The sequence below is a fragment of the Bos mutus genome, chromosome 19 (assembly GCF_027580195.1).
Source record: "Bos mutus isolate GX-2022 chromosome 19, NWIPB_WYAK_1.1, whole genome shotgun sequence".
Classification (NCBI taxonomy): domain Eukaryota; kingdom Metazoa; phylum Chordata; class Mammalia; order Artiodactyla; family Bovidae; genus Bos; species Bos mutus.
This window is the reverse complement of record NC_091635.1, coordinates 6737853-6759242: the sequence shown is the minus strand read 5'-3', so window position 1 is coordinate 6759242 and position 21390 is coordinate 6737853. Positions and strand designations below refer to the sequence as shown.

The 21390-nt window shown below is 53.6% G+C and overlaps 1 protein-coding gene across 1 annotated transcript; it reads left to right on the top strand.

Moving 5' to 3' along the window:
- The first annotated feature begins 1366 nt into the window (after positions 1 to 1366).
- Positions 1367 to 21220, top strand: FADS6 (fatty acid desaturase 6). The gene is made up of 6 exons (XM_070389041.1): positions 1367 to 1658; positions 2310 to 2476; positions 13387 to 13567; positions 14321 to 14508; positions 15734 to 15913; positions 16699 to 21220. Exons 1-6 carry the CDS (start codon positions 1496 to 1498, stop codon positions 16846 to 16848), a joined length of 1029 nt encoding a protein of 342 aa, XP_070245142.1. The 5' UTR covers positions 1367 to 1495; the 3' UTR covers positions 16849 to 21220.
- Positions 21221 to 21390: the final 170 nt, after the last annotated feature.

Below are 21390 nucleotides of genomic sequence, written 5' to 3'. Positions count from 1 at the left end.
GGGTGGGGGGGGGGGGTGCTGTGGGCAGATCTGGGCCTCCATCAATTAAATGGGGATGACAGCATCCTCTGGGAGTTGTGGGGGTTACACAAAACCTGTTAAGTATGCAGAAGCAGTGGTAAACTGTAAGGAACCAGTGTGTGTGCGTGTTTGCTTAGGGGTGTGTGTGTTGGCCTGTTAAATTACAAACTCCTTAGAATAGCTGACCTGGTAAAGAAAATCTTGCCTTTATATACATTAAAAAAAAAAAATGGACGGATAAACGCACAAGAAATCATGAAGGAAAATGCCAAGGAAGATAAAAGAATCCAACTCCTAAGCGTTCCGGACTCTGTTTCCGGTTTCTCTTCCGTTTCCTCCCCTCCTCCTCCTCGCCTTCCTCTCCCCCTTTTCCTCCCTCCTCCAATGGGCTCCTGCCCGCCCCCACCACCCCAGGCCTCATTTTAAAGGGACCTCCATATGAAACCATATGAAAAAACCGTATGAAAAAAGAGAAAGGACCCTCAGAAATGGAGGAGGATGTTTGCACAACACAGCGGCTTTGCTCCCAGGGTCAAGGCCAGACTCCCACAGCGCCGGGTCAGGGCCTGGGCGGATGGGAAGGGCCAGGACGGGTGCTGCTCCCGTCTCCAGGGCCCTTTGCAGTGGCCTTCAGCCCTGGGCACCCCTGAGTGAGCGGTACCTCACAGGAACCCCACCTGGATGGTCAGCTCTGAATGCGTTTTCTCTACAGCAATCCCTTTTCAGTCCCAAACCCACTGGGCTAGAGAGACAGCGCCCCACGTGCCGAGGCTGAAGCTGGATTCAGAGGGGAGTATCCCACCACCACCACCACCATCACCACTACTCAGAGGCTTGAGCGAGGCCTTGAACTTTCTGTCCCATGAATTCACAAATCTTTCCCGGCACTGTTTCAGGTCCTGAAGATAAGACTGGAGAAAAAGCGGCGAAGTGAGGCCTGCTGGTACCAGAGTCCCCTCTGTGGGTGAGACAGGGGACGAATGTCCGTGTCGGGTGTGGAGCGGCTGCTAAGTGCTACTGGGAAAAAATACTTAAGTTCAGGGATTAAAAAAAAGGTCCCACAAACCCGAGCAGGGTGCGGCGCCGGAATTATATAAGGGAGTTATTTGAGGTCAGGCGATCAGGGAAAGTCCTGCGGGAGGAGGGTCTCTAACGGGGGTCCTCGCGCCCCCATCCCGCCCGCGCCCGCGTCCCCTCTGCGGCGATTTGCTTCTGGCTCCAGGTGGCCTCCCCACCCCCGCGCATCCGTGCGCTCCTCCTGCGCCCGTTCTGGTCCCGCCCGCCAGGAGGGTGGCCCCGGACCGGCCGGGTCGCTCTGGGCGCGCACCGTGATACCAGGGGCGGGTGTCCCCAGCCGCGCGCGTGACTCCGCCCCGCCCGCCTCCGCTCGCGCTCGGCGCCTCGGCCGCCCGGCGCCGCAGACGCTCCCGATCCTCCGAGTCCTCGGCGGGTGCCCGGCCCGAACGCGGAGCCCATGGAGCCTGCGGGGGGCGCGCCCCGGGAGAGCGCCGGGGCCGAGGCGCTGCTGGGCGAGCTGGAGGCGCGGGTGCAGGAGGTGGTGAGGGCGAGCTCGTGGTGGGAGCGCCACGGCGTGGACTGCGCCATCCTCGCGCTCAGCCTCCTCGCTTTGCCACCCGGTGAGGGACACGGGGACTGGGGGCTGCGCGGCCCGCTGGGCGGCGGCGGAGGGTGTCGGGGCGGGCGGCGGGGTGGGGTAGATGGCGCTTGCCCGGGACGCTAGGACAGAGGGTCAGCCCGGGAAGTCTGGTTGGGGTGTTCTGACTTGTGTACCCGGAGATGCCCCGATGGATGAAGGGCAGTGGAGGAGAAAGTTGAGCAGAGTCAGGGAGAAGCGGCGGGGTGGGGTGGTGGGGGTGGTGAGGGGGGAGATGAGATGGCCTGGGGAGGGGGAGGGTGCTCCATAGGGCGCCCGGGGAGGGGGCGAGGGGCGTGTTCCCTGGTCCTCGCCTGGCCTGGACCCCCCCACCGTGCCCTGTCGCCACCGCCCCTCTGGCAGGGGCGCAGAATCAAGATTCCCGGCCTCTCCTCGGTGAGTCAGTGGCGCTCTGTCTTGTCTCAGAGCTTTCAGAGAGAGCCAACCCATCCCACTCCGGCCTTCGTGGAACCTGCCACACCACTATCCGGGGCAGTCCCCAGGGCTGGGCCCTCTTTGGCCCGGGCTTCCAGGGGTGCAGGCTGGGGCATTTGGGCTTAGATCTCCAAGAACCAGAGAAAGACCCCCCGCCCTTACCGCTCTTCCTGCCGCCCCCCCCCACCTCCCCCCGCAGGGTTCCTGTGCCTGCGCTCTGACAGCCCCCTGGTCTTTGCCCTGGGCATCACCATCCTGGGGGTGTGCCACTACACACTGACCGTCAAGGGCAGCCACCTGGCCACTCATGGTGCCCTCACCGAGTCCAGAGGCTGGAGCAAGGTCTGGACGCTTTTCTTTGTGGAGGTGAGCCTGGGACGGGGTGGGAGCCGCTGCGGGGCCTTGGTGTGAGAATCCAGGCATGCACAGCCCTGTGAGCCCTCGAGGGCCAGCAGCTGCGGCTCTTGGCACGTGGGCCCAAGCGTGTCGCCTGTCTGCACTACGGTCTGTGTGTGTCTGCGTGTGTGCACGACCCCAACCCTTGAGAGGGTAGAGGGCTGCATGAGGAATGATCAGTGCTCAACTGAGGCCGGGGACGCAGCCGGAGCACCGGTTTCTCCTGGGGGCGGCTCTCTTCTCCACAACACTGGTTCAGGAGGGTGGACCTTCTTCCTCTCCCCAGGACTCCTGCGGCTGGCAGTCCTGGCTGCAACCTTTGGGCTTCCTGGTTTTGCAGTTGGGGTTTGGGATGTGAACGATGGACAGAGGGCAGGGGGAGCAGGGGCCTGGTGTCTGTCCCAGCACCCCAGTTCCATAACAGCCCCCACCTCCTGACACCTGGCGATGGTGGAGCCTCCTAGAAGCCCCTTGCTTACCTGGGTCTGTACCAGGAGGGCCCCTCCTCTCTCCTGACTCTTGCCCCACTTCTCTCACCATCTCCCCAGCCTGCCTCAGCCTGTGGGCACGGTCAGGTAGGCAAAGGTGTCTGGCCCGGTTCCCCTTCTGTCTGGACCGGTCTCAGGTTTCCGACGCTCTGACACCCCCTCTTCCCTTCCTTCCAGGTGATCCCCCACCATGGACCCTGGGTCCCTTATGAACAAATGTGAAAGCTGGTACCAGAAACAGTCCTTTTCTGCCAGGAACTGGTTACTGTGACCAATTAACTCAATTATTAACTTTTCTTTTTTTTTAAAGAGCTTTTATTTGTTTATTGGCCGCACCACGAAGCAGGTGGGATCTTAGTGTTCCAACCAGGGATGGAACCCTCACCCCCTGCTTGGAAGCTCAAAGTCTTAACCACTGGGCCACCAGGGAAGCCCCTCAATTACTAACTTTTAATAAAGTTATATAACTTTACATAACTGTACACGCACGCACACAGGACGTTTTATAAAATTATAGTGCATGAGTTAGATGAGAGGAAGCACTGTCTGTCCAGCACCCTCCATCGCCTTCACCATCCCCAAACCCACCTCTCCCACCTGCGCACGTTTCTATTTTTTTTCTTAAAGGGAGGGAGATTCCTTAATTTTTCATTTTTTATTTTATGTTTTATCCATTTGGCTTCAGGTCTTAGTTGTGGCACTCGGGATCTTTGATCTTCGTTGCAGGATCTTTAGTTGCAGCATGTGGGATCTAGTTCCCCAACTAGGGATTGAACCTGGGCCCCCTGCATTTGGAGCGCCAAATCCTACCCACTGGACCATCAGGGAAATCCCTGCATACATTTCTAAAATGCAAAGGACAAGGGGGGTACTTCTGCTCCAGTGGGTAAGACGCCAATGCAGGTTTCCCAATGAAGGTTCTTGGGTTTGATCCCCAATCAGCGATCTAGATCCCACATGCTGCACCGAAGACCCAGTATAGCCAAATAAATAAAAGTAAAGAAATATACTTTTTAAAAAGGACAAAGGAAACCAATGGGTCCTCAGGGTCCATTTCAAGACAGTCTTCTTCCCAGGGACCCCTGAGCGTTGGTCTCAGCCAGGCTCTAAGGTACAGACCCAACCCTGGAGCCAGGGTCAGACGCCGCCACCCCCCAAGTTTGTAATCACAAGCAGGGGAGGAACCAGGATGTTGTGCTATCATGTGGGCTCTGTCAAAGCTGCACTGAGCCCCAGAGGCCTGGGGGCGGCTGAGAAGGTGGAGTCTTCCCAGCCTCCCCAGACAGAGGGCTCCAGCTGAACCACAGTGCGGGACCCACCTGGAGGGACCCCGGCAGCCTGGTGGCTCCCCTCATCTCGTCCCCTGAGACCCAGGCAGTGGCCTCATCTTTGCCTCTTTAGTCCCTGGCACAGGGCTGAGCTCAATGTTTGTAGACGATGACCCTGCAGGGGACACGGGGACAAGGTCTGGGGAAGAGCAGGCTGCCGGAAGGTCACAGCCTGGAGGTGGGTGAGCCCCACGTAGGGAAGGCTTGGCTTCCATCCCCAGCTGTGAAGGCTGGTATGCTGCAGGCAGATTGCAAATTTCTCGAGGGCAACCTGAGTGGGAGGCCTCTGCTTTTCCACCCCCCATGCCTCAAGGCGTGGCCCTGACTCTGGCCAACCTCAGGGAAGATCCAGCTCCCAGTGGGAAGGAGGGGACGGCTCCACCTCCTCGGCCACTGGCATGAGTAGGGCAAGTGGATTCTTTCCTTTTGTCAACCAGGCAGCGGACAGTGTCGGGGCCACCTTGGACACACTGACTCTGTGACCTTGGACAAGTTACTTAATTTAGCATCTAAGTGTTGGTTTCTCCATGTAATAAATGAGAATAATAATGTTACCTCCTCTGTGAAACCAGTGTGAATATTAAACGAGACACCCTAGATCTTCATTAGGGCCTGGGCCTGACTCTTCAATGCCTGCTTCCAAGTAACAAGCTCCCCGACCACCCCCATCACCTTTTTCTTTTTCCTCTGGAGGGAACACCCAGTCAGTTGCAAGCAAAAGGTTAGTGGTTTTTCTTACTTGTTTTGTTTGTTAGCGTTTTTTTTTTTTTTTTTTTAACTGCTTTAAATGCTTTAGTTTTCTTTTCTTTTTTTTCTTTTTAACACTTCTGTCTGCGCTGGATCTTTGTTGCTGCATGGGCTTTTCTCAGTAGTGGCGAGCTGGGGTTCCTCTCCAGTTGTGCGCTGGCTTATCACTGCGGTGGCTTCTCCTGTTGCAGAGCAACAGAGCTCTCGCGCGTGAGGGCTTCAGAAATTGCGGCTCCCAGGCTCTGGAGCCTGTGCTCATTAGAGTGGCACGCGGGCTGAGTAGCACCACGGCATGTGGGATCTTCTCGGACCAGGGATCGAACCCGTGCCTCCTGTATTGGCAGGCGGATTCTTTACCGTTGAGCCACTAGGGAAGCCCAGCGTTGTTTATTTTTAACTGAAAGGTTGACCAGCTTATACAAAGCTCAGTGGAGCTGTGTGTGGGGTGTGTGTGTGTGTGTGTACTGAGGGGGCTGTTTGCTGAGGCCCTGAACCATACCTGTCCTTCGCATCACACAGAGGACCAGCTCTTGCCACGTAGGATCTCAGCAGACTACCTGGGACCCTCCTGGATCCCCGGCTTCCCCATCTTTCACGTCCCGTTGTCTCTCTTTCCTCCTCCGCTTGTCGACTGCCTGCGCTGTTTCCAAACTGTGACCCTCAGGAGGCAGCATCACCATAGAAGAATCTAGTCCCTTCGTCACAGCCTCAGGTGTCACCTGGAGTGTCACTGGCTTTCCTGCTCCACCCAGCTTTTGCCAGGCCTCTTTCACAATCTGCTGGCACGAGCTGGGGGTGAGAGAGGTCGCCCTCTCTGACCCGTTGGATCTGAGGGGAGGGCAGGCAGGATGGCGGGGGCAGCTGACATCCAGGTTGCTATTGCTTCTCTGCCAAAGTATCCAAAATCATATACCCGACTCACGCCAGGACTGACTTCCCTCCGAACACCCACTTCCTGTCTACGCCACGGTGTTCCATTCCATTCCGTGCACCTCTGACCCCCCCCTTGCCCACGGACTGCCCTCGCCCGCCTGCTCCTTGTCCTGGGTTATGTCACGAGGACTTCCAGTGTTCTCGGGTACTGCCCGTCAAGAGCCACAGGAATGTAGGGGCAGGCTGGGGTGGGCAGGCCCCTACGGTTCAAGTGCCGAAGCTTGGAAAAGCTTATTTTTTAATTTACAGTTGATTTACAATGTTGTGTTAATTTCTATTATACAGCAAGGTGATTCAGTTACACACACACACACACACATATATATACACACATTCTTCTTCATGTTCTTTTCCATTATGGCTTATCGTAGGGTATTCACTCATTCTCTGTGTAATAATTTGCATCTGCTGACCCCAAACTCCCAGTCGCTCCCCCATCCCTCTCCCCCTTGGCAACCCCAAGTCTGTCCCTTGTGTCTGTGTGTCTGTCCCCTGTGTCTGTGAGTCTGTCCCCTGTGTCTGTGAGTCTGTTCCCTGTCTGTGAGTCTGTCCCCTGTGTCTGTGAGTCTGCTCCCTGTGTCTGCGAGTCCGTCCGTGTCTGTGAGTCCGTCCCCTGTGTCTGTGAGTCCGTCCCCTGTGTCTGTGAGTCTGCTCCCTGTGTCTGTGAGTCTGTCCCTGTGTCTGTGAGTCTGCTCCCTGTGTCTGTGAGTCCGTCCCCTGTGTCTGTGAGTCTGCTCCCTGTGTCTGTGAGTCCGTCCCCTGTGTCTGTGAGTCTGCTCCCTGTGTCTGCGAGTCCGTCCCCTGTGTCTGTGAGCCCGTCCCCTGTGTCTCTGAGTCTGTTCCCTGTGTCTGTATGTCTGTCCCTGTGTCTGTGAGTCTGTTCCTGTTTCGTAGATGAATTTATCACATGTAAGTGATACCGGTCGCACGGTGTTTGCCCTTCTCATTCTAACTCACTTAATATGATACTCTCTAGGTCCATCCATGCTGCTGCAAGTGGTGTGATTTCATTCTTTTATGATTAATATTCCATATAATATATATATTTTCACACCTTATAATCACGTTATATTCCATATAGTATATGTTATCATATAATATATATATGTATGTGTATACCACACCTTCTTTATTCATTCACGTGTTGATGGGCATTTAGTCTTTTTCCGTGTCTTGGCTATTATAAATAGTGCTGTCATGAACACAGGGATGCATGTATCTTTTCGAATTATAGTTTTCTCCAGATCCATACCCAGGAGTGGGTCACAGGATCATATGGCAACTCTATTTTCAGTTGGGGAAGATTAACTCCTGCAATCAGGAGGCCTTTAGGGACTCCCTTGCCAGTCACTCACAGTCAAGATGTTCCCCTAAGTGGGAGGGAACAGGCCGTGCCAGTTACTAAGCTCCATTGTGTCTCAACTTCCAACTCTCCTTTTAAAGTCGGCTTTGTGCTATGGGGGTGGCGTCACAGCTGGTCCACGGAGAGCCCCAGCTCTGCCCTGGGGGAGGGGTGTCACCTGGGGGGAACTGTCACCTTCTTTCCAGTCCCCTGTGCTGGTGGTGGAAACCGAGCCCGAGCCCAGAAGCCCAGCCTGATTACGATGCTTGAACAGTTCCGATTCTCTTCCTGCCGGTTCACGGTGGCCTGTACCTTCTGGGCCGTCTCTCGCCTTCTTTCTTTTTGGCCCCACCTGAACCCTGAGGGGTGGTCCTCTGAGTATGCTCCACTGTGATTTTTAAATTTTTTAATTAAAAAAATATATTTAGCAGGCAAACTCAGATCTGTAGTACAAAATATACTTCTTTTAAAAAAAATAAAAACATTTGTACTTTTGAAATAATTAGAGATTCGCAAGACACTGCAAAACCAGATCAGAGAGGACAGAGCAGTCCAGTGGACCCGTTACCTAGACGCCTCAATAGTTACATGTATTGTCATTCAACATTTGACATTCAGGACTTCCCTGGTGGCTCAGTGGTAAAGAATTCACCTGCCAATGCAGGAGACGTGGGTTCGATCCCTGAGGGAGGAAGGTCCCCTGGAGAAGGAAATGGCAACCCACACCAGTATTCTTGCCTGGGAAAGCCCATGGACAGAGGAGCCTGGCGGGCTACAAGTCTGTGGGGTCGCAGAGAGTCAGACACGACTGAGCGACTCAACAGCGATTCAACACACCAGGACATTGACTTTGTGCGTGTGTGTCTGTGCGATTTTATCACATATGCAGATTTGTAAAATGTACTTGCAAGGGGTCGTCTGGCAGTTCCCACACCGGTGGGTCTCTAAAAGCTTGGCCCCCGTGGGCTTGCACATGGGCCTCCAGAGGCTGAGGATGCTGGAGGAGGATCAGGTGGTCATCTGTGGGTGGTGGCACTGAGCCTGGTGAGTGTCCTTGGGTGGGTATGGTGGTAGGGGGGCTCGGAGAAAAGGGGAGGGCTGCTCCCAGGCGGCCCGTGGCTGCCCAGTGGGGAGGGGAGACTTGGAGGGAAGCTGGGTTTGCTGGGGAGATCTAGGGGCTGAAACAGTGTCAGCAGTTGAGGCTCCACATGGGCGTTGGCTGAGCAGCTCAAAATCACCAAGCTTTCGCTCCCGGCCCAGCCCTCTGCTGGGTGCTGGGGACACAATGGTGAGCAGAACCCTCTTCCAGTTCCCCAAGGGCTCAGAGTCCAGCGGGTAAACAGGCACACACGAATGACATCAAAATAATAGAAGTCTTAATTATACCAACTGACCATTACTGGGTGCTTACTGTGTAGTTGATGTTAATAATCACGCCTCCCTGTGAGGTCAAACCTATTATCACCCTTACTTTGTGGATGAGGAAACACTGGTCTGGCAGGTTAAGTCACTTGACCGTGGCTGCTCAGCTACTACACGATGCAGCCCAGGGCCTGGGCAGGCAGACTGTGAAGGCAGCTGTGTGAAGGCCGTGGGAACACAGAGAGGAGAGAGCGTGGCAGGGACATGGTCGGTGTCTGCAGGTGTTTTGGGCTGTGATGACTAGGGTGTGTCTGTACATGCGTGCAAGTGTTTATGTGTTGCTCCTGGCATCTAGCAGATAGGGGCCAAGGTTGCTGGTAGACAGACTACTATGCACAGATATGGAACGAAAAAGTATGAAAGTGTTAGTCCCTCAGTGGTGTCTGACTCTTTGCAACCCCAGGGACTGTAGCCTGACAGGCTCCTCTGTCCATGGGCTTCTCCAGACAGGAATACTGGAGTGGGTTGCCATTCCTTCCTCCAGGGGAATCTTCCCTTCCCAGGGATCGAACCCAGGTCTCCCACATTGCAGGCAGATTCTTTACCATCTGAACCACCAGGGAAGCCCCCAGTCCCCAAGGCAATAGTGGCGAGGCTGAGAACCCCTGGTGAGAGCGTCTGGAGGAGACGCTGTCAGGACAGGCTGACAGAAGTGGGAAGGTGGTTGCTGGTTTGACTTTTTGTGACCCCATGGACTATAGCACCCCAGGCTCCATAGAGTTCTCCAAGCAAGAATACTGGAGTGGGTTGCCATTTCTGTTTCCACATCCTGTACTTAAAAAAACCAAAACAAAACATTATTTGGCTGTGCCGGGTCTTAGTTGCAGCATGTGAGATCTTTAGTTGAGACATATGGGATCTAATTCCCTAACCAGGGATGGAACCCAGGCCCCCTGCACTGGGAGCATGAAGACTTAGCCATGGGACCGCCAAGTAAGTCCCCAGGTGTCCTATACTTGATTTGACAAACTTAAAGCAGGGAAGACTCCAGCCCACAGTCCCTCCTGCCTGAGGGATGCTGCCTCTGGGACAACCCCCAGCCCCTCCTCCTCACCCTGCCCATCCTGTGGCCCTCTTCTCCTGTCCCCGTCTCCGGAGTGACCCCTGCCCCCCAGGCTTTGAGCTGGAGACTTGGCTCCTGTCTTGATTGCCTCCTCCTCCTCTACATCCTTCCTCCAGAACCCTCCTTCTGCCCCTGCCCTCTGGTCCTCACCTCTCTCAGTGGCCACACTTACAGCTTCTGCCGGGCACCTGCCTCATCCTGGCCCTCCCCCTCCGATCCAGTAAATGACCTATTTGAAGCCAAACTCTGTGTCCTAATCTTATAATGACGGTTTTCAATCCTGCAGAGTGTTGTTTGCTTAAAAATTAAAAGAGCAAAATATTAGAGAACACATAAAGGGATAGAGGACCTCCCTCACCTCCCAGGAGGAAAATGGGGCAACTGGGGGGTCAGGTAGGAAGAAGACTCCCCCACCCCACTGTATATTTTTTGAATTATGCAAACATATTACCTGCTCAAAAAATAAATTATTTAAAAAAGTACCAAGTTAGAGAACTACCTTTGGCTGCTGGTGGAGGTCTGAGAATGCTTAATGAATAAACAACTAAATGAGTGAGAGATCTGGGGAGGGACCCCAATTTATTTTAATTTTTATTTATTTGCTTTTGGCTGCCCTGGGTCTTCGCTGTTGCTCTTGGGCTTTGTCTAGTCGTGGTGAGCGCCTCTCCGTTAAGGTGCTCGGGCTGCTCACTGCGGTGGCTTCTCTTGCTGTGGAGCACCGGCTTTAGGCGCGTGGGCTCCAGTCGTTGGCACTCGAGGGCTGCAGAGTGTGGTGGGTCCCCCAGTTGTAGCTGAGAGGAGATGTCGAGAGTCTACCCAACACTCACTTTGGCCACTTGAGGAGCCTGAGTGCGGCTAAGAGATCTAGGTTCTTAAGTCTGCCTGAGGGTTGTAGAAGGTAGTGATATCAAGAAGCTTCTGGAACTTTCTCTGGGTCTGGATGGGAGATCATCTTGGGCGAGGCCTGTAAATAATCCTTTGCAGCAGGACCGTCTGTAAGGTGTGGCCCTGTCCCCCTACACTTTGATGGGTGCATGTAATACACGCCGAACCCTGTGTCCAGTCTCTCTCCTCCTCCCAAGCCCACCGTGTTCCCTCTCATTCTGGAAAGAACATCTAGATGGGAGGGAGAATTCCAGTGTATAGAAATAGCCTCAGATCTGGGTTTCTTTCTTTTTTAATGTGGACCATTTTTAAAGTCTTTATTGAATTTGTTACAATTCTGCCTCTGTTGGGAAGCAGTGGGGTCTTAGCTCCCAACCAGGGATGGAACACGAACCCGAACCCCCTCATTAGGAGGTGAAGTCTCAAAAAAAAAAAAAAAAAAAGGAGGTGAAGTCTCAGCCCTGGACCACCAGGGAAGTCCCCTCAGATCTGTTCTTATTCTTGCAAAAAGGCAGGTCACACAGATTCCGGAAGCTTGTGTTGAGTCACAAACCACGTGTTACACGGTGGCCCCTGCCCCCAGTTCTCTGGTCTGGGCATGTGGCTGAGAACCTGGCCCTGGAGACCCCTGAGGTCAAGCTCGGAAGGGTTCAGGCCCCAGGCTGTTTCTGGCTCAAAGCATGATCAGCTGCTAGTCTGAGCAGAGGTGTAGAACTCAGGCCAGAAGGAAGGGCAAGAAGGAAGAGCAGATTGCTGAGTGCAGCTAACATTTCGTGAAGCAAAAAGCAATGCAGACAGGCTCGGCCTTTGGAGCAGAAGTGTGAGGAAGGAAAACAGTTAAAAACAGCAGTTAAAAACAGTCACAGACTTCCCTTGTGGTGCCAATGCAGGGAGCACGGGTTCGATCCCTGGTCCGGGAAGATCCCATATGCCGGGGTCAACTAAGCCCGTGTGTCACGACTCCCGAAGCCCGCACACACCCTAGAGCCTGTGCTCAGGAACAAGAGAAGCCACCCTCGAGGAAGTCCGTGAGCAGCCGAGAAGTAATTAATAATTAAGTTAAAAACAAACAAAAAAACCAACAAAAGCCCAGTTGCTTTTTTCCAGTTATAGAACCGTGAAGCTCAAAGTACACTTCCAAGCCTTGGGCAGAGGCAGACTGGCCTCTGAGGAGGCCTTGGCAGATCCTGGCAACAGCTCCTTTGTGAACCAACTGTTGGGTCCTTTTTTTTTTAAATGATTATATTTTACTTTTTAAAAATTTATTTTTTATTTTTTTATTTGACCGTGCCGTGCGGCATTTAGGGATCCCTGACTGAGGACTGCACCCATGGCCCCTGCCCTGGGAGCCTGCAGCCTTAACCACTGGACCACCAGGGAAGCCCCCTGCTCGGCTCTTTGTGGCGCTCACAGTGACTGGCATTGGGTCCACCTTCACACCCTCCAGGATATAGACAGGCAGCGTCTTCAATAAAATTAGCAAAGTCTTCTGGCTTTTGGATAAAATATTGGAAGAGACTGAGGTTGGGTGTTAATTTGCATACATCTGCATGAGAAACACTTTGGTGCCTCTTTTATATTCAGAATGATTGCTCTTCTTGGAGTCAGGGAGCTGCTGCTGCTGCTAGCTACCAGCTTCAGAGACTCCCACGTGGGATCACGCCAAAGAGTCACCCCTAGGAAGAAGTTAACTCTTGGCCGCCACTGGGGCACCCTCACCCTGGGTGCCACCCTCAGGGACGATTCAGAAGATGGCCTTTCTTCTTCCCTAGACTCCCCTCACTGTGGTGGGCTCAGGATGCAAAGCAGTGTCATGAAGGTGCAGATGTTTCCACCATGAACACTCACGAAATAATTGCCATCAGATGCCCGGAGCTTTGCCTTCAATGCGTCCAGTCCTCCAGCAGCCCTCTCAGACTTGCTGGCCTCCCGCCCCAAATGCTTTGCAGCATCATGCCGAGTGGATACAGTTGATTTTTTTTTTTTTTTTTAAAGATTATTTATTTGGTTGCATCAGGTCTTAGGGGCTTCCCAAGTGGCCCTAGTGGTAAAGAACCTGCCTGCCAGTGCAGGAGACAAGAGATGCGTGTTCCATCGCTGAGTCCCCTGGAGGAGGGCATGGCGACCCACTCCAGTATTCTTGCCTGGAGTATCCCATGAACAGAGGAGCTTGGCGGGCTATAGTCCATGGGGTCGCAAAGAGTCGGTATGGACCAGTGAATCGACGTAGCATGCGCGCCTGCGCACGCGCGCCAGGTCTTGGCTGCGGCACCCAACCGCAGGATCTTTCTCGGGGCTCATTGGCTCTTCACTGCAGCGCGTGGGCTTCTCTAGTTGTGCTGCGGGACTCTTGAGTGTGCAGACTCAGTAGTTGTGGCACACTGGGCTTACCTGCCTCCAGGCATGTGGGCTCTTAGTTCCCCAACCAGGGATCGAACCCGCGTCCCCTGCATGGGCAGGCAGATTCTTAACCACTAAACCACCAGGGAAGTCCCAGGATGTGGTCCTAGATCCCTGAGAGCTTATGGTCAAGGCTGATGAGCTGGGAGTGGAAGGCAGGAAGGCCTTGGAAAGGCAGGGTCTGGGGAAGGAGGGTCTTTTCGAGGCTCCAGAGGGCCAGCTTTGCTCGCCTGGGATGTGGACCCCGCCCCGCTTCTGGCTGCCTCCTCCAGGTATGCACGTCCTTCACTGCGGAGTACGCCAAGTATGGACACGTGAAGATGCACCACGGCTACACCAACGTGCTAGGCCTGGGGGACTCGAGCACGTGGAGGCTGCCTTGCCTCAACCGCTACGTCTACATGTTCCTCGCTCCTCTCTTGATCCCCATCATAACCCCGCTCGTGGCTGTGGGTGAGTAAGCCAGGGCCGTGCCCTGCAAAGACCTGGTCCCCCCAACTCCCTTCCCTTCCTCCCTCTCATGGCTTCGTGGAGGCTTCATGAAGGAAGCGAGGAGCCCTGAGTTGAGACCAGACAGAAACCTTCTGAGACAGCCAAGCAGGGTGGAAAGAACTGTGGAGCTGGGGCCCAGTCTGACTTTGCCGCTTACTGGTGGGTGATGACTGCAGGCAGGTAACTTAACGTCTCTGAACTTCAGGTTCTCCCCTGCTCCTCAAGGATGGTGGGAAGGCATAATGAGGTTGTAGATGTAAAAGTGCTTTGTAAAGGCCTCACACTCTGTTGTACGTTATAATGTTTAGTCTCGTAGGAGCAATATTGTACGGTGGAAGGAGCAGGGGCTAAGGGCTCAAGCCCCATGCCACCACTTACTATTAATGTCAGACTGACCTCAGGTTGCTTAATGCTCTGTTTTCTATTCTAAAAATGGGCGAAAGAAAAAAAAAAAGGAATTACTTGGTGGTCCAGTGGTTAGGACTTGGCACTTTCACTGCTGGGGCCTGGGGTTGATCCCTGGTCGGGGAACTAAGATCCTGCAAGCCACACGGTGCAGCCAAAGGGGGAAAGAAAAGCGAATGAACCGACTTTTCAGGGCTGTAACTACCTTGGCCACCTGAGTTTGCACCACTCAGCCACCAGGGAGCCTGCTTATGTTGGATTGGAACCTTGCCAAACCCAACCCCCGCAATCTCTCAACCCTTCTGGCAGAGCGGCTGAGAGAGGTGGAGCTCAGGACGGCCCTGCGGACACTGGGCCTGATCTCCTTGGGCCTTTATTCTCAATACTGGCTGCTCCTGAATGTGTCTGGCTTCCAGAGCCCCAGCTCGGCCCTGGCCTGCATGCTCATCACCAGGTCCCTGCTGGCCCACCCTTATCTCCACGTCAACATCTTCCAGGTGAGGCCTCCCCTACCCTGCACACAGGGGAGGGAGGCATGGGGACCACCTGGCCGAAGGCTGGACTCTAGATTCTAGGGAGAGAGAGGTCACCAGGTGAAATACCTCCCTACTCTTACCTTCTGCCCTTCTCCCTGTGGGTCATCACAGAGAGTTTTGGTCTCAGGTAAGGAGTTTACTTCCCTTCAACACTGGCTGCCATTCGAGCGCAGATGGGATTTATTAAGCAGCTTCTGTGCAAAGGTGGCACGAGTGGTAAAGAACCCACCTGCCAATGCAGGAGACGTAAGAGACCTGGGATGGTCCCTGGGTTGGGAAGATCCCCTGGAGGGGGGCATGGCAATCTGTCCTAGTACTCTTGCCTGGAGAATCCCATGGACAGAGGCGCCTGGTGCGCTACAGTCCATAGGGGTGCAGAGTCAGACATGACTGAAGCGACCTTGCACGCACGTGTGCAAAGTTTACTTGATGAAGCTCCTTAGGGACACAGGTGAATAGGACCCCAGCTCCTAGCCTCAGGGCTCTTACTGTGATGAGCCCGAGGGAAGTGAAGCAAGGGCCACCACCGAGGTCCCAGCGGGCGTGTGTCTAGGTAAGACGCTGGAGATGGGAGGTCTTTGTGGGAGTCCGGCAGCTCAGCGCTCAGTTCTGGGGCCACTTCTGTGGGGACGGTCACCTCCCTGCTCCCTGGACCAGTGAGGATCCCAGCCTAGCACTTACCCCCCGGCCTTAATGACTTAATCCCATGATGCAGTCCCGCAGTTGTGATCCCTCCGCTTGTCTGGTGAGACCGTAAGTTCCCACTCACTTCCTCATCCTCTAGACTGAGGACAAGGCCTGGCAGAGGAGGCGTTTCTTGAACCATGAGCAGGATTTTGATTGTTGAAAGGAGAGCAGAGAAGGGTCTCTTTGGGATGAAGCGAAGGCACAGGGATGTGAGGGACAGTGGGGGGCAGTCGTGGACTTAGAGGACCACAGGGCCAGAGGGGCACCCAGACTCCATTCATTGCGCTGACGGGGGGAGTGGTCAGGGATGGGCGAGGCTCAGCACAGGACACAGAACCTCAGCCTCCTCGTGCCTCTTCCGGGTCCTGCCGGAGCAGGAAGTGAGACGGACACAGGACCCACGGGGCCCCCGGGTGCCAGCTGAGGATGCTGGGGCGGGGTGGGGACACACGGGTCTTCCCGGCCCGGCCCCAGGGCCTGACCCTCGTGTCTGTCACAGCACATCGGGCTGCCCATGTTCTCCCCTGACAAGAAGCCGCGACGGATCCACATGATGAGCCTGGGGGTGCTGAACCTGCCCCGGCTGCCGGTGCTGGACTGGGCATTCGGCCACTCTCTCATCAGCTGCCACGTGGAACACCACCTCTTCCCCAGGCTCTCCGACAACATGTGCCTGAAGGTAGACGAGGGTGGGGCTGGAGGGGCTTGGATGAGGGAGCTGCCTGAGGGTGGAGGGGGAGTCCCCTTCAGGGCCCTCTGACCAACTGACCTGGCCAGAATTTCCCAGGAAGGGGCCGCTCAGGGAACAAGCAGCAGTGTGGCTTTTGATCAGAAACACTTGGGTTTCTGACCAGGCAGTGTGACTCTGGACAAGTTAACTGAATGTCTCTGAGCCTCAGCTTCCTCATCTGTAAAATGGGACTAAGCCGTGCTTGGGCTTCCCTGGTGGCTCAGACAGTAAAGAACCTGCTTGCAATGCAGAAGACCCTGGTTCAATCCCTGGGTTGGGAAGATCCCCTGGAGAAGGGAATGGCTACTCACTCCAGTATTCTTGTCTGGAGAATTCCATGGACAGAGGAGCCTGGCGGGCTGCAGCCCATGGAGTTGCAAAGAGTCAGACACGACAGAGCAACTAACAATTTCAAGCAGTGCTTACGTTGACAGGTTTTGAAAATAATGGAGAAATGGACCTGAAATGTCAGGCACCTGTATGTGCTTGGTGAAAGGGAGAGATGGCGTTTATCCCCCTATGCTAAGGAGGACTGTCAGATAGTCAGGATCCCCGGAGAAGAATGCTGGGGATAAAACTCCCTTTCCCTGCTGGAAATGTGGGAGTTCTCCCAGCCCCTCAGCTCCTCCCCAGCATCATGCAACAAAGTAGACAGGAGTTGGGGGCTGGGGAGAGGAAGGGTCCCCATGAGGGTGGCCTATCTGCAGCCTCTCCTCCTGCCCACCTTCTGCCAGGTGAAGCCTGTGGTGTCCCAGTTCCTCCACGAGAAGCAGCTGCCATACAACGAGGACTCCTACCTGGCTCGCTTCCGGCTGTTTCTCCAACGCTATGAGGAGTTCATGGTGCAGACCCCTCCCATCACAGAGCTGGTGGGGCTGCAGTGAGGGGTGGACCAGCCCAGCCACCCCGCTGTCCTTCCCGGGGCCCAACCCTGGCTCTCCTGCCTGTGCTGGCCACCGTTGGGGCCGGGAGGGCGCTGGCTCCCGCCCAGGGGCTGTGCTTCACTCCACCAGAGTGTGGAGGCGCAGGTAGACAGTGAGGTGGGGAGCTCACGCAGGGGGTTCCAGGGATCACCTGCCCTGCTTGCTTTTTTGAGTTTCAAGGAATAAAGGTGGCTGGGCATTCTGCTCAGTCTGGACCTCAGCCGACTCCATCTCAGGACTAAACAGCTGGATTCCTTCCTGCTTCCGCTCTGAGCCTCGGGAGGGCTAGAGGACAGGGGTAAGGAGAGGCCCTAGGTTGGGGGCAGGCCAGGAGGCGCATGGAGAGAGAAGGGTCCACCTGCCCCCTGGCGAGGGCCTCCCTGGTGCCAGGGAGCAATGAACTTGGCCACTGCTTCTTCCTGTGCCGTTTGAGGTTCCGGCCCCAAAGGAGCCCTCTCCCCAGGGACCACAGGGAGCGGTTACCTTCGGCAGACTTTCCTAGTATCTCAGCCAGGAAGCCTGTGCAAGACCCTGGCGGCAGCTCCCGAGACTCACAGCACCTGTGAGCTCAAAGTGTGTGTTTTGTGGGGAAGGCTTCAGGTCAGATGAAAGTAGCAAGGGGGTAATAGCTTTGAGCAGGACCTTGGCTAGCTCTCCAAGTCGGCTTTGTTTGTGATGTTCCCAAGGGGTGGAAGAATTCTCAACTGGGAGAGGGAGAAAATGACGGGGAGGGTAGCTGAGGCTGGAGAGGGGTTATGGGAACAGGTGCTGGAGGTCAGATGGTCTTGGAGAGGAGAGGAAGGAGTGGGAGAAGGATGGGAGTTCAGACACAAGAACTGGGAGTCAAGGGCCACGCTTAGCTGTGAAAGGAATGTCTGCAGCCTGGGAGTGAGGCGGAGATGTAAGGGAGTGACCGATGCCAGCCGGAGGAAGAGGCTGGCTACTGGGGACGCCACTGAGATCCAGCCCAAAGCTGGCGGCCTGAAGAGAGAGCTGGGAGCAGCACTGCCTGGAGGCTGGATGAGAAAGTGGGAGGCAGGGCCAGGCTGGAGGCTGAGGGAGGGTCAGAGAAGGAGGCTGGGCCTCTGACACGAGGCCAGAGCAGTTAGTTTAGAACAGGGTTTCTTATTTCGGCACTGTGATGTTTTGGCCAGATAGTTCTTTGTCGTTGGGGGGCCTATGCTGTGCATTGTAGGATGTTCAGTCGCATCTCTAGCTTCTATCCACTAGGTTGCCAAGTTGTGACAATCAAAAACGTCTCCAGACATTGCCAAATGTCTCCTGGTTGGGGGGTGGGTGGCAAAATCCCCTCTCTGGTTGAGGACACGCAAGTCTATCCTGAGTGCACGATCACCTTATTTTTCAGTGAAGTCTTTGGACGAGGTGAAGGGCATGCTGACCCTGATAAACGGGAGGCCGAATGCCAGCACTTCGGGTGCGGGGAGGGGAGAGGGGCAGGCGAAGGTGTTTTCTGAGCCTGGTCCCGTGAGAGCACCTGTCTCTGGTGTGGCCTTAGGCAGCTCTGCTGAGTAGCTCCCACTTGCCTGGCCAGGTCCATTCCCCTCTCCTCCACCCTGCCCTTCTCTCTGGAAGCCCACAGCTCCTGGCCGGTGCCCTCTCCTTCTGCTGCAGCTCTAGCTACTTCTGGAACAGCTCCTTCTTTTTGCTCCTTCAGGGCCTAGGGTGAAAGTGGCTTCCAGCTGTTGATCGTCTCCCTCCCCTGCCCGGGGAGGGGGGCGCTTCACCACATCCTTTATCCTGCCACACCTCTGCACAAAGTTCCTTCATTAAACTCTCTTCAATCAGCCCCTCTGAGCACGCCATCTGGTTCCTGCTGGGAGGCTGACTGATAGAGCAGTTTTAGATCCAAGCAGCCCTCTTGGAAGGAGGCAGGCTTGGCAGCCTCTCCCACCTACTGCTCTGCTATATGTTATTGATGCTCTTTTGAAATGCATTAGCAACTCAGAAATGGCCTTAAGGTCTGGGAATGTGATTAATCAAACAGCTAATTCTCCACATGAAAAATGCAACATCAGAAAAGGCCCCCTTGCACACTCCTGGCTAATAATTAAAACCATCCTAATACAACCAGTGACTCACTATTACTGATCTGGGCCTGAGTGGGGAACAGGCTGAAGTTGGAGGCCCTGGTACCAGACCTGGCTACACAGCAGGCCTCCAAGAACACTCTATCACTTTGAGGCTTGATTTTCTGTTACTCCGGGATTGTGACTGGGATTGAATGGGCCTTGAGAAATGAGGGGAGATGACAGGAGTGAATGAAGCCCTTTGAGGGCTCTGCAGAGACCTAAGGTCTAATTTACAGAGACACACTGGAGGGGATAATATTTATGATGACGTTAGCTAACATCAATTCAGAACTTATGGCACATTTTTAACCTGTGCTATCTTAACTTAAAAATTATTTATTAGACTTTGCCGGGTCTTAGTTGCAGCATATGGGATCTAGTTCCCTGACCAGGGATCAAACCCTGGCCCCTGCATTGGGAGCTTGGAGTCTTAGCCACTGGACCACCAGGGAAGTCCCTATGCTATCTAAGTTTAATCTTTACAAGAAATTGGTACTATTTCCCCCTCATATTGTGAAGATAAGCCTTAGATTAAACTTATCAATGTCATATAGCTTGTATGTGGAGGAAGAAAGATTCAAACCTGGTGTGTCCAACTCCAGAATTCCTGTTCTAAACCACCAGAGATACTACCTGTGGGTAAGGAGCACTCTAGGGCTTACTAGGGTGTCTATCCTGAATCTCCTCTTCCTCCCACGTGAGAGGATAATAAATGGAATGTTAAGACAGACTCTTCATGTACATCCATTACGTGCCTGGCAGTGTGCAGACTCTGGGGATAAAAGTGTGATCGGGCCTCAGTCTCCTTATTGTCGAGTGCAGGAATCGAGAAACCTTTTCGGTCAAATGTTAGATGGTAAATATTTGGGGCTTTGTGGATGATATGGTTTCTGTCACAACTACTCAACTGTGCCATTAAAGTGCAAAAACGGCCAGAGACAATATGTAAAGAAATGAACATCACTGTGTTCTATGTTTTTTGCCATGCTGTGAGACTTGTGGGATCTTGAGAGAGTCATTTCCTAGGCAGGTTGACAGGAAATCTAGGGGTCCCCAAGGAGAGAGGGGTCTGGAATTCTCAAGGAGGAAGAAAGGACAAACTTTTCACAGTCTTTGTAGACCAGGACCTGGGGACTGGAGTCGATGAAAATGAGAGGGTAACAGGCAGGAGGCCAGGGGTCTCCAAATGGAGGAAATAGCCTGCAAGTGTCAGAGATTTTTCTCTCTCTTAAGCGGCAGGAGGAAACAAACTAGCAATATTTTTTCCTTCTCTATACAAATTTAAAGGGAGGTTTCTCTTAAAATACTGTGTTGCCATAATGACACCTGGTTTATTCTTGAGCCTAGAGATAACCAATGCCTTTTTCTTATGGAAATGTTCGTCTTAAGCTATGCTAATGTGCTATGCCTTTACCCCAAACTCTGTCTCCAAGTCGGTTCCGCCGCCTCTTGGCCCAGAACCTACTTGACAAACCAGTATGTTATACTCAGATACCGCCTCTTGGCCCAGAACCTACTTGACAAACCAGTATGTTATACTCAGATATGGTTCCCCTAATCTATGTAAATGAAACCATTTGTATGGTGGTCTGCCCTTCTTCAAGATTCAAGTTAATCATTTTATGGCCCAGGATAAACCATTTGGTGCCAAGATTATCCCAAAATGCATCTTATGGGTGAGGGGCCTGGTGCCATTCTGAATTTTAAGACATTCCTTTGTCTTAAAGACTTAGTGTCTTAATGACTGCTAGTCTTAATGTCTTAAAGACTGCTAGTGACTATATAACATCCAGCTGAAGACTAGCAGGGGGGTACTCTTTCTGCCCCCTTCTGATGCCTATGTCAGAAGCTTTCTCTATATCCTTTATACTTTAATAAAACTTTATTACACAAAAGCTCTGAGCTATCAAGCCTCGTCTCTGGCCCTGGATTGAATTCTTCTCCTCCGGGGGCCAAGAATCCTGGTGTATTCGCGTGATTCAACAACAACCTTTCAATCTTAGCTCCCCGACCAGGTATCAGACATGGGTCCTGGCAGTCTTAGCACTGAGTCCTAATCACTGGACTGCCAGGAAAGTCCCTAAATTCTTTTTTTTTAATTTTATGTAATTTTCACATGTCACAGAATATTATTCTATAGTTTTAGAAAAACCGTTTAAGAAGGTAAGTCATGAACTTGTAGGTTATACAAAGACAGGTGGTGAGAGGAATTTGTGCTACAAACCATAGCTTGCCTACTCCTGGTCTGATGGGAGGAGTACAAAACACTATGGCTTATTAGAAATCAGAGCAGCATTTACTTCTCAGTGAAGGGAAGTAAGTGGAGGGGAAGGGAAGTAAGTAAAGGGAAGGGAAGTGTCTGGAAGGGGCAAAAGGAGCTCCTGCAAGTGCTGACCAAGTTCTACTATGTGAT